We start from the raw sequence: 13,509 nt of genomic DNA, 5'->3' as shown, positions 1-13,509 counted from the left end.
TCAAAGAGATTAAGTGAAATGCACAACGCAAGACATTCGATGAATTGCCAGAGAAAATCAATGGAGGCGCTCTGCTGGAGTACAAAATGGGTATCTTTCATGGTGTGCAATGTGTTGCAGCTTAGACACATACAGATGCATGTTTGAGGATGTGTGAAGGTGTGAGATTGGTGTGATTATGTCAGCCCTGTGTGTGTGTGTGTTTGTGAGTGTGTTTCACTTCAAGTGAGGGATACAAGACGTTGCTGGGCAGACTGGGGCTGCAGCTCTCGGATGGCGTCTGTAGGTTAAGGGACTCCATCAAAGCCGCCACTCTCTGCTGGTGCTCCTCTGTGAGTGGCGGCTGCAGGACACTGATCTGGATCTGAATGAGTAAAAGAAATTTGTTGAATTAAAAAAAGGGAGAGGAGGGACGAGCAGCATAATGAGGAAGGGATGGCAACATAAAGGAGATTGGAGAAATGAGGAGAGAGAGGACAGGACATAACGCCAATATTGGGCCAAAAGTTGAATAGGCAGTGAAGAGAAAGACGAGAAGACAAAACCTAAAGTAGGAAAAGAAAAGTAAAATGTAAGAATCAGACAAAAGAGGCTTAAAGGAACAGCGTGTAACATTCAGGGGATCTATTAGCAGGAATGGAATATTCATAACTATATTTTCATTATGGTACTCAGTTGGTTGCAATCTGCTGCCACACCAATAGATGTCGCCAAATCCTACACACTGTACCTTTAAGGCCCTTTTTCCAACGTGGCTGATAACGTTTTCTGAAAACTCTAGATTTTAAATCACTTAGACATCTAGATACATAGCCAAGCTGACAAGAGGCAAACTCTTCAAAGGGGGAAACACACCCACACACACACCCACACACAAACACACACACACACCTGGGATTTGCATAGTGCTACATAAGTAAGCATGACAGGAAGCCTCCACTGCAAAAACAAAACTATTTGTCAGCTGTCACAGGCAACACAGCAGAATTACAACCATGTTAACAGATTCAGATTCATTCTTCATCGTCCTCTACAGAGGAAATTTGCTTTCACAGTCTGAACACAATCAAACACTCACAGGGTATAAACAAACAAGATGACAACAACACAACACAACACAAGACAAGCCTGTCACAGTGTGCCCAGGCTGTAATGGCTGAGGGAACAAAACTCCTCCCAAAGGCGATTGTTTTTGCAGAGTAGTTGCCTATATCTACGGCCAATGTTTTTGTGAGCTACAGCAGCCTGAGTGTTGTTATTAAAGCACCAACATTCCTTATATCGTCACCAAATTATCATCATCTTCTCGCCATAATCATCATTCTCTGCACGACAAGAGAAGGAAAAAAAAACTGTAACTTGAAGAAGTTTCCAGAGAGAGAGAATTTATGGGTCTTCATATACAAGTGAATGTTGTACTCAGAGTTAAAGCTGTTTTTATTTGGCAACAGTTCCCATCAAGTGACTCCAGAGGATGATATTTTGAGGAACAGGCGGGTGGAAGGAAAGGGCACAATAAAAAAAGCTGTTCTAACACTGCACAGTAACTGAAAAGAGCAAAAGGGGGAAATAGAGGTGAATGGAGTGGAGTGAGAACAATTTGGAGAGCAAAAGAAGAGGAGAGAGGAGGCAAAGGAATAGGGACAGAAGCAGAAAACACTAGCAAGTGAAAGGTCAGGCTCTGTGCGCAAGAAAAGAGATAGAAAGAGTGATGGGTAAAAGAGTCCCTCAGGTCTGGGGGGGAAGTTATTGGAAGTCTGCAAGCATTAGAAAGTATGAAAAGGGACTGTCCCCTAAGACCAGCTCCGATCTGACAAGCTAACTCAGTATGCAGTGCAACCCTTAACACCGGATCATGCAGATATACACATACAGTTAGAGACAGGAAGACAAGCACCAGCAGATGTACAATGAGCCTGATTGGAGGACAGGAAATAGCCACGGGCTAAAGCTGCAAAAGCAAATGATGCATGTATGCACATACATGCTTGCTCCGATCACACTGTGTGCAAACAGTATGTGCATACATGCCTCCACATACACACTCGCAGTTGACAGTTATGTCACCACTCATGGGGAGGAAGAAAGATAGTGATATGATAACAGATCACTGCCAAATGTGCACAGAGAGCTTCCTCATGAACTGAGATTTCACTTCAGTCCAAAGGAAGATCAACAGAACCTAAAAACAAAGTTCAATGTGTGTGAGAGACAGACTGGAGCAGAGGAGATGACAAGAGAGAAAACTCATACTGTCTTGAGACTGTTAGGTCTGTCACATTGAACCCTGCCTCCCCTAAACTGCCTCGATGTCTCCAGAAACACACAGCGACATACACAGTACGCATCTACACAAGCAAACAGAAACATGCGCACGCATTCACACAGTTTATGTTTCCCTGGCACTCGCTGCACTGGGAGCTGCAGTTTTGTGCCATCATTCTGTCACTCCTCTGATTCGGAGCTACTTTCGGAATACTAAATGCCTTGCTGGTCCTGTATATGATGCCAAATCTGAGCTAAGCAATCTGATGTGGCTGCTAGTCCTTCTGTGTTTTATAACGTCTTGAAGCGGAACCCAGATGGGCTTTATGCATTTGCTGCAAAGCTAACAAGGGTAACGACGAGGACATAGTTCATCATGTTCTATTTATGCTGAAACAAGATTTTCACAGGGAATACGTGCATTTTACACCGTATTTGCTTCTGGGGATAATCTGTGGGATCTGATAAATGATAAAAATCGACACTTAATGCCGTGATCACAACAGAGCAAAGATCACAGTTGAGCAAAGTTGCTTTAATTAGTTAATCTGCTCAATACACCCTCATGATTTGTGGAACAAAATTATTAATTTTAATTTTTTATCACTCATCAACATCTTTTCTGTTTGCACTTTTGGTACAATGTCCTATATTTCTACATTCAATATTTGTTTATTATAGAGGTACTTTACACGTAAACATGTTTTTTGAGCTGTAAACTAAACAATATGACTGTACTTTTGATGAAACACATCAATGCTGGTGTTAATATTGACATTTCTTACCAGATTCATAAAAATCTGCATTTCATGGGTTGAAAATGGCTCAACCACAGACTGTATATAAAGATGGATAACAAGACAGCTCCCCCAAAATAAAGCCTAAATATCTGAAACGCCTCCTGGTGGCTGGCTGCAACATAGGTCATAAATCCCGCCCCCTCCATGTTAGCGGATGAGACAGGGGCCAAACTAAAAAGCACATGTCAAATAAACTTTTCCTAAAGATGGTTCCTGTCATTTTAGGTAGTTCATATCACGCTGATGTGTGTTCAAGTGTTCATTTTTCTGATAAGTTTGGTTTTAATTAGTTATTTGATGCTATAAAAAGAGGTTGAGACGTCATGATTAACAGCTGCTCTGAGTGAAGTAGTCGCGCCAGCCCAAAGTGTCACTACCACAGATTTTTTTAAATCTCAAAATGTAATTTTCCTGACCTTTTTATACAAATATCGAGGACCTTAGTTTCACTGTCACTTTTTAAATAATTTGTTAAGTTAATCTATGATGGATATGCACAACACAGTATAGTGCAGAGTAACATATAAAAAACAGTTTTAATGAATAATTCACAGAGCAGTAGAGGCCTTTAGACTGACACAAACTTTTTTTATCATCTATGGGTAGTATAGTTTACATCCAACATCAGCAGTGAAAGGCTGAGACTGAGTGTAATCATCTTCAAACAAATAGCCAGCAGCAACAAGATGTCTACTGAGAGCTGAACAGACATTGTTCTGACTTAAAGCTTTATAGTCATCAGATTCAATGCTTGGAGGAGAAGAGACGGGGACTTTATCCTTATAGGATTTGACTGGCTTCCAGAATTTAGACAGTAAGTTCAAATAGTACCCTGACTTGGCAGCTCTCACTGCAGTTATGCAGTAGATTTATTCCTTGAATGCCTAAATGCTAACCAACCGTTTGGGTCCTGTGTGCGTCTTGGCCTTAAACTGCCAAGTCAGGAGTAAACCAAGGACACATCTTAGAGTAATCACAAGAGAGAAAAAAGAAAGAATGGATATTATATCAACATAAAAAATATCAAAATCTATTACAATGATGCAGATTATTCAGCAAGGATTGTTTGTTTTATTTTTCCGTAACATTTTGTTAGCTGCTAGGAGCTATGATTCATTCAATTTTGTATTTCTAAGGAAAACTATTAATAAATTCTCAGCAGAGTCAACCAGAAGCTTCAACTTTATCATTTCTATTGCAGAAATGATAAAAACATGATATAAACTTTAATCTTTTAAATTTGCCCTACTATGGTCAGAAATGAGCTGATCCAAGTTAAAAGCTAATGTTTTCAGTTTTTTCTCCACCTGTATATGCACCCGTATCCCAAGAGCACAACAGTATCTCCTCTGCCCGACATGTAACTGATAGATGCAACTGAGGTCCATGGACCCAAAACAGGGTGCAGCGTCCAGACGCAATTAAAATGTGTGCCTGTGTCAATAGGGGGGTAAATGAGGATTTTAAATTCAGTCTCTAGTTTCCGTGACAACACAGATGAAGAGTCTTTAGCGCCAACATGACCAATGATTCTGGATGCCGGAGGGTATGTACAGCGGGGGTTACTGAGCTAATGACAATGACAAGCACTACTAGATATCAGTAGCAGCTCTTTTCTTTGTGCATATTACCAAGACTATTCATGATACAATTACAAGAGTGGAAGCTGGGTGTGGAGAGGCTGCCCTGTCTCCGAAATATTACATTCCAAACTAAACTGCATTCTCAATTACATTTTGAAGGAAACGTATTTTGTCGCAGATTACGTTCGTCTTTGACATATCACAAATACATTTGTAAGTCCGTGGACGGCTGCAGTAAGTCATGTAGTACAACGGGCGACGCGCAGAGCAGGTGACGTAGCATATTGAGCAACCGTTGGTGAAAGTTACGTAGAATAATAATGCTATTGAAAGTTACGTGGTATAATAACGAGTGTAACAAGCGATAAAGTCCACTACGGGCGGGAGGTACGTGGATGGGTCAAAAAAACATTGGAGATGGTAATTTTAAGCCAAATCATGTTTTTTTACTATACCTAACCCAGTAGTTTTGTTACCTAAACCTAACTAAGAAGTGTTGTTGCGTTTTTTTGTTTTGTTTCAATTTACAATGTTAACTACAAGTTTAAAACTGTTAAATACTGCAACTGTAATCCGGGAGAAAATACGATTCCCTCAAAACCTAATTGAGAATGCAGTTTAGTTGTATGGGAACGTCATTTTGTGGGAAAAAGGGTTGGGAGAGAGCAAAGCACAAGGCTGCTTGTGTGAAATGTCAGCGTGTGCTTGCGGAGGCATCAGCTCCAGATCACAAGTCCCAGACAGCAGGCATAGAGCACACATGAGCTACACCACCTCTCCAACCTTATTGGTGACCTCTGACCTCACACTTTGCACTGGTCTTTGCAAATGCAATGATAAACTAAAGCCCTTAGTCAACCGTTCACGTTCACACTGCTATGTGAAGTATGATTAAGTCCCACACTGAGGCTGCTGTTGTGAGTTGGCATTCTGCTACTGCGGTGCTTCTGTGAAAATAATGGTATTTTTATTTGCATAAACAAACCTGCGTCTTTCCCGTCTACATTTCCCCTGCTGTCTCTGAAAATTTGTATTTATTTGCTGTGAAGACCAGCACAGGCAGAAAAACATCATTAAGTATTATAAGCCCTGCGTGAACCCGGCTGATGCTGATCTTTGTCTGCACTTGATTTATTTTCTAATTCATTTATTCAAGGAATGCAGGTATTCATGGGTAACAGCATGTTAAAAGTCTATTGCTGTGAGAATCCACAAAAATGTTCCCAAGGTGCGTCCATGATTTGATCTGCGTGTGTGCGTCAGCGTGCATGTGTACCTGTGAGAGGAGCAGCCTGAGGGCCTGTGCTGCTTCCTCGCTGAGCTCCTTCACCCCCCTCCTCTCCACCGCCTCCATCACCTGGAGCAGGTCAGGCTCCCACAGCACCACCGTACTGCCGTGTTGTAGGAGCTGCAGAGGACACGAGACATGTACACATACAAGTGCACAATCATGCACTCAGATGCAGTCATCAACAAAAACAGGAGAATTAGAGCGAGGAGAAAGACTTGAACATGTGGGAAAGGTGCAGAGACTCACATCAATCCCCAACTTTTAGTGGTCTCTTAAATAGGCCTGTCATGATATTCATATATTGTCTCAGAAATAATTGCGATAAGATATTATTGTCATTTTAAGACCATTTTATGCCACTGATATAATAATAATATTAATAGCATAATAATGCAAGTACACCTTTTCAAAGAGTAATGAACTTATAATTCTTAAAAATATTCAGACACTGGAATTGTCATGTGAAGAAAAATAATTTAAATATTCGAAATAAATAAAATAATGATTTGATGTGGATGATGATTTCATTGAATAATAAATGAAAAATGTGATAATATTTCCTTAATTTCCACGTGTTGTTCTGTGTCAGCCTGCATAACATTATACTATATCCACTCTCATTACTTATGTGATCCAAATACTTCTACTACTTTTATGTTTTTATTACCTTCATTAACTTTTAATGATTTTAATACCAAATATGTATTACTGCTCAGAACCAGGCCCAATAAATTATACTTGATTTGAGTTGTGTGTGTGTGTGTGTGTGTGTGTGTGTGTAAAACCTCTCACAATTGTGATGAGTCTGAGAATGGCAGGGTGCAGACGGCAGATCTCTCCTGAGCTGAGCAGGCAGTAGACGAGGAATCGAGTCCATGGCTGACACACCACGTACTTTGCTAACACGCAGACAAACGCACAGAAAATACAAATCCAGGGAGAAAAATGACGTCAGGTTGTCTAATTCGGATAAATTTTGTTTAATTTCTCTTGGTGTAATTACTGAAAGTGGTTAATGACATAGAGCAGGAATGTAAAAAACGAAACAAACATGCATGATACAGTGTTGAAGAGTGAGATAATATGAGAAAGAATACTACCTGCATGCATACACACTCTCTTTCATCTCTCTCTCTCTCTCTCTCACATGTACTGATAACTTACACTCGCTCATTCCCAATCTGTCTCTCTGTCTGGTACCTGTAGTGGGACTCTTCCTCTGAAGGAAGCCCAGCAGGGAGCTTAGACAGTTGACTGAGGCTCTCAGCAACAGCTCGTGCTTCTGAGGAGAAAGAGAAACATGGGAGAGAAGTCAAGTATACAATAAAAACAGAAAAAAAAAGAACATCTTCCCGTTCAAAAATGTTAAGTCATGGGAGCCACGGGAATGTGACGTGGACACTATAACACATGCTCACCAACGGACAGAGAAGGAACCAGAAACAAAAAGGGAAAACAAGGGAACACCAGAGAGAGCGACTGAGTGGGGCTTTAATAATGCAAGCCTCTCCCACAGTGGCGGTGCTGGCAGTGAGCACTATGTGGTGTCCAAAAATACTGAAGTAGGCCAGGCAGGCGGATACACAGACTGTGTAGAGTCACACCCTAATCCTGAGGCGGAGGAGAGGAGATAGGAGGAGAAAGGAGTCAAGAGGGTGAAAGGGAGGGAGGTGAATTGGGTAGGGGTAAGGGAAAGATGAGAAGAGGGCAGATGAGGAGACGAAGATGAAAGGATAGGTTCAAATGAGAGCAAAGAGCAGTGAGGGACAGAAAGTGAGGAGGCATAAGACAAAACAGTAGAGTGTTGTCTTCTACTGTCACTAAAGCAGAGTGTCAAGAGGAAAAGAGAGCAAGACAGAGGGGAGAGGAGGGGAATAGGGAACTGTTACTCATATCAGCAGCTGAACAGCAGACTACAGAGCACTGAACCATAGAGCCGAGGCTCAGTTCAGCACTACAGTCTTTTACACAGAGAAGAAACACCACTGGTGTGGAACCAGAAGCTGGCATGCTGCAGCAAAGGCACTGGATAAAAGAGAAATACAACAGGCATGACACCCAATTATCCCATATATATATTTGATCCACACTATTTTTAGATTGTCCTCAGAAATATAAATATCTCCTTTGCAAAGATATGTGTTAATGTATTTGTTTACCTGTCAGCAGTGAAGCATAGCTAATTAACTTTAGAGCTGGTGTCTCTAATGTTTCTAATTTATTATATCATTATTATAACCAGATGGTGTAGTATTGGCCAGTGTGCTGGAGGAGCCGGGTTTCACATCATGGATGTATTTATGCATGCAAATGAGCATCAAAATGAGCCCAGTGGTATTACACTTCATTAGCTGGAGCTTTTTTTTTTTCCAGGTTATTTGATTACCCATTCAAATACATCGCAGGCTCCTTCTACACAAACTCCCCCGACTACTCTGACACCTCTTCTCTAGTTCAAACATCATTTTGATGACCTCTCACCGCTGGTAAGGGCGGCAGCATGCAGAAACATATCTGTGTCCGTGTTGGCTGTCAAGGTTTAATGACCTGCCGCGGCGATACTGTAGCAAAACAAATCACTTAACTGCAACTCATGTCTATCTTGACGAGTATCTATCTGATTTAAGAATTCACCGTTAATCGAAACTCTAAACTATATACTGGATGTGAATATTGCAGTATATATAAAAAGTGAATTTCCAACCCTGTTCACCACTCACTTATCACGTACATACACACACTCTCTAAGCACTCTACTCTTACAACAACTGGCTCCAGAGAGGGTCATTTGCGTTTTCGCGTCGGCCCCCGTAGAAATCCTACACACTTGACACACGGGAGAAGTTGTAATCTGCCAGATCCTACACTCTGTTCGTTTAAAGGAATAGTGTGTAGGGTCAGGTGGCAACTAACTGAAACGTCTCCTGTGTACCAAGCGTGTAGGAGAACTACGGGGGCCGATGTGAAAACGTGAAATCACAAATGCCCCTCTCTAGAGTCGGTGTTTGGTTTGTCCGTTCTGGGCTACTGTAGAAAAATGTCGGCCGGCTCCGTGAAGAAGACCCGCTCCATATGTAGATGGAAACGGCGCATTCTAAGGTAACAAAAAAAACTGTGATTCTTAGTTTCAGGGGATTATACACTAAAGAAAACATAATTATTAACATCATACTCCATGTCTCCCAATAGATCCTCCTAAATGCTACACACTGTTCCTTTAAGACATCAGTGTGTGTAGGAATTAGGGCTGTTAAAGTTAACGCGATAATGACACGTTAACGCAAATTAGTTTTAAGGCCACTAATTTAAAAGCTAGAGTGAAGATACTGGCATCGTATGCAACTAGAAAAACCAAAGAATCCATTGCTAGCAACCATTTCATGCTACCATGTCGGGAAGAACGCTAAATATTGCTATAAAGTTGCGCTAAATTTTGGCGAGGAAAAACTGACATGGTGATTTTCGAAGGGGTCCCTTAAAGAGAGGCCTATGTGAATGAAAATGGGTTCTATGGGTTCCCACGAGTCTCCCCTTTACAGACATGCCCTACTTTATGATAATCACATGCAGTTTGGGGCAAGTCATAGTCAAGTCAGCACACTGACACACTGACAGCTGTTGTTGTCTGTTGGGCTGCAGTTTGCCATGTTATGATTTGAGCATATTTTTTATGCTAAATGCAGTACCTGTGAGGGTTTCTGGACAATGTGTCATTGTTTTGTTTTGATTTCCAACAATAAATATATACATACATTTGCATAAAGCAAGCTTATTTGTCCACTCCCATGTAGAGTATTAAATACTTGACAAATCTCCCTTTAAGGTACATTTTGAACAAATCAAAAATGTGCGATCAATTTGTGATTAATCGCGATTAACTATGGACAATCATGCAATTAATCGGGATCAAATATTTATATCGACTGACAAACCCTGGTAGGAATACTTCATCTTGAATACAACCACAGATATCTAAAGACAAATTCAATAGGCCCAACACAAGGTCAAAGTGACAAAAAATGCATGTGGCTCTTTTACAATGTGTGCAAGCACATTCGATATTCGCCTACACTGCTTCAACTTCAGTTTCAACATGTTCATGTTCCAGTACAAACCTTTCGTCTTTCTTTAAGGTCTTGAATAAGCAAAGTTCTATTGTTCAGCGTGTCGACTGTATAAATGTCAAGGTCTTAATAATAATTTGAACTCATGTTTATTTAATGGACAATGAGTCACAGGAGTGAGCTGTATTCAAGAGGTATCTTCCTGCCATTTTATGGACCCAGTAAAAAATGCATTACCACGACTCACACTGGAGCTGCTCTCATAAGTCCTGCAAGCCTTGTGGTTCATTGATTAACAATATCTTAGCTTCAGTCATACAGAAACAATGCATCCTTTATTGTGTGACTGTTGGTCATTAAGTGAAGGCAGTAAAGGTAGTAGCCAATATACTTGATTGTGTGATTTTAGTGCTTCATATTTATGTACAGTAGTGCGTCTGTGTCTTGTGATGCTGGAGCACTGCCTTGATCGTAATAAGAATTACAAGGTTGAAACAGCTGTAAAATCAAAAGCGTGTGTAAGTATCAACATATGTAGTAGTTCAGTGCACAGCAGACGTTTATAGATACAATTCTTTATAATCCTTTTGGTAAAAGGCTCTACCTTCTGCCTTATTTTGTGCACTGGATGACTCATATTTCGCACCATGTTGCTCTGTGCTGGCTGCCACCCAGTGGAAGAAGTGCTTCACCTATTTATTGTTAAATGAATGCTGGTAAGACACCAGTCTGCCTCTTTTGTAATAAACAACCAGAGTCAATACGGCAGCTACATGTAATAACGTTCTGGGATTGCTCTGGTGATGTGTGCCGTTCCATTATGCTAACTGCTAAATCAATTGAAATCTCATTTTCTACACAACCTTGTTTGTGAAAGGAAGGTTCAATGTCATGCTGTAAAGATTTAAAAGATTTACTTCATGTTATCTCTGTTGCAGAATGAAGCAAAAGAGAGTAAGAGAGGGGAGGCATCATCATATCAGCATATGAACCACCGCTATGTGAGCACATGGTTATGTATCTGTTTGAGGATCGATGTGCACTCTGATAACTCTGATTGAATCTTTTTGTTTTTAATTATTTTAATCAATATCTCTTCACATATTGTTATTCATGTTGAATTTGTTATGATCCTGAATAAGTCAATATGTGCTGATTTATATAATTAAGAATGAAAATACTGCATTAGAGCTCTCTTCTCATTTCTCTGATGTGCTCCTAATGGAATCTGCAAGATTTCACAGACCGGAGCAAAACAACCAATCAGAGCTGTCTCTGAGCAGCTGTCAATCACTTGTGACCTCGGATCAAACGGTCAAACTAGGCAGCGCTGATCAAATATAAATCAATATTCTATTACTGTAATGCCTATTTCTCGCTTCAAATGTTTTCAGAAACATCTTGTAGTGTACTGTTTAGCGGTAAAATGAGAAAGTTTGCTCCGGCTGCTGGGCGATGTTTGGTATTTCCTCAACTTATCTCAACATGGTGGCCTGGTCACAAACTTTCTCATTTTACAGCTAAACAGTACACTACAAGATGTTTCTGGAAACATTTGAGGTGAGAAATAGGCATTATAGTAACAGAATATTGATTCATATTTGATCAACGCTGCCTAGTTTGACCGTTTGATCGGAATTTGCGAGTGATTGACAGCTGCCTCCGTTGAATGAACAGCCAATAGGAACGCTCTCTCTCTGAAATTACCTGTGATTGGCCAAAGTCTCACATCACGGGCTAGATTATTTAAAGCCTGAAAACAGAGCCATGAGGAGGTGCAGAAGTCTAGTTTTCTCTCAGAACACTTGAATTACAATATGCTGAAAGGCTATTATGGAATCTTTGCCCAATGATGCCAAAAACATTCGGCCTACTGCAGGTTTAATGTTTGAAATGGACAAAGAAGATTTAACGGAATTTAAGCAAATGCTGTGAAATGCAAACCTTCCTTTAACACTAGAACAGCTGACTTTGCAACCATCACTTGTTGAAAAACAATGCATTTGGCAGCACTCCACCTTTCATTACAACACAGTGTTTACTGTCATGTTCTCCGTTATTTCTGCCTTCCACAAACAAGAAATGTGAGAAATTAAATGCTGTAATGGCAGTCTACTAGAAAATGTTTCTCATACTGCCTGTTTCAAACAGAGCGGAGGTCCGTTTGTGGACATCCACAGCTCGTCAGGAAAAAAATAACTAAGTACCAGTGGTGGAAAGTAAGTACATTTACTCAAGTATTGTACTTGAGTACAATTTTGAGGTACCATTTTTTGCTGCTTTATACTTCTACTTCACTACATTTTGGAAGGCGATATTGTACTTTTTACTTCATCACATTTATTTGATAACATTACTTACTAGTTATTTTGCTGACTCAGATTATTAATACAAAATATAAACTATTGAATTATGTTGTATTATTATGGATTAAGCTACGCAACAGTATATTAAAAATATATAAATTAGCTCCACTAACCTACCTACCAGCTGCAACATTAGTGATGCTTTCAAATTAAAGCTGAAGTAGGCAAGATTGGAGCAAATATGATTAAAAACAGTTATTTTTATAAAACGGTCTCTATTTCGTGACAGTAGTACATGAAACAGGTAACCTGAAAAAAATCATGTGCCTCTGTGTCCTCCGGTGCTCCTAACGGCATCTGAAAGAATTCACATACCGGAGAAAAACAAGCAGTAAGAGCTGATCTGAGGTCTGCTGTCCAGCTGCCGTCTATGAGAGCCGGCTGTCAATCACCCGCGAACTCCAACCAAACAGTCAAACTAGGCAGCGCTGATCAAATATGAATCAATATTATGTTACGTTAATGCCTATTTCTCGCCTCAAATGTTTTCAGAATCATCTTTTAGTGCACGGTTTAGCTGTAAAATGAGACATTTTATGACGCCGCCGCCATTGTGAAATCTGGTGAAGGAACGCCAAGTTTCGGTCACATGACCGGAGCACTGCCAATAGGAACGCTCTCTCAATGAAATGACTTTTGATTGGTCAAAGTCTCCCGTCATGGGCTAGATTTTTTAAAGCCTGAAAACAGAGACATGATGGGGTGCAGAAGTCTAGTTATCTCTCAGAACACTTGAATTACAATATGGAAATAGGAATTTTTGCCCAATGATGCCAAAAATATACTGCCTACTGCCACTTTAATGCATCAATAATTATATAATTATTAATAACATAATAATAATAATAATAATAATAATAATAATAATAATAATAACATAATCAATAGTGATATAATGTGCATTAGTCTTAAATGGGCCTGTCTGCATAATGAATACTTTTACTTTTGGCACTTTATTACTTAATATACATTTAAGTATATTTTGATGCAAATACTGGCAGGATTTACTTGTAACAGAGTATTTTAACACTGTGGTATTACTACTTTTACTTAAGTAAAAAATCGGAGTATCTTCCACCCCTGCAAAGTTACAAACAACACGCTCAAAGCAGGCTGAATTTTGGGCTTTTGTCTTGCAGG

At 40.0% G+C, this 13,509-nt stretch overlaps 1 protein-coding gene across 5 annotated transcripts in view; it reads right to left on the bottom strand.

Annotated features, from left to right (window-relative positions):
* Positions 1-13,509, bottom strand: part of mei1 (meiotic double-stranded break formation protein 1) — a 75,494-nt gene that overhangs the window by 2,027 nt on the left and 59,958 nt on the right. For all 5 annotated transcript variants that reach the window (XM_074655493.1, XM_074655491.1, XM_074655490.1 and 2 more), the window contains 4 exons: positions 7,140-7,221; positions 6,732-6,838; positions 5,925-6,056; positions 237-364 (listed from right to left, as the gene is read on the bottom strand). In XM_074655493.1, the coding sequence (XP_074511594.1) occupies positions 237-364; positions 5,925-6,056; positions 6,732-6,838; positions 7,140-7,221 (449 nt within the window). The remainder of the gene's footprint in view (positions 1-236; positions 365-5,924; positions 6,057-6,731; positions 6,839-7,139; positions 7,222-13,509) is intronic.

The sequence above is a fragment of the Sebastes fasciatus genome, chromosome 13 (genome assembly GCF_043250625.1).
Source record: "Sebastes fasciatus isolate fSebFas1 chromosome 13, fSebFas1.pri, whole genome shotgun sequence".
Lineage (NCBI taxonomy): Eukaryota > Metazoa > Chordata > Actinopteri > Perciformes > Sebastidae > Sebastes > Sebastes fasciatus.
This window is presented reverse-complemented; position numbering and strand designations above follow the sequence as displayed.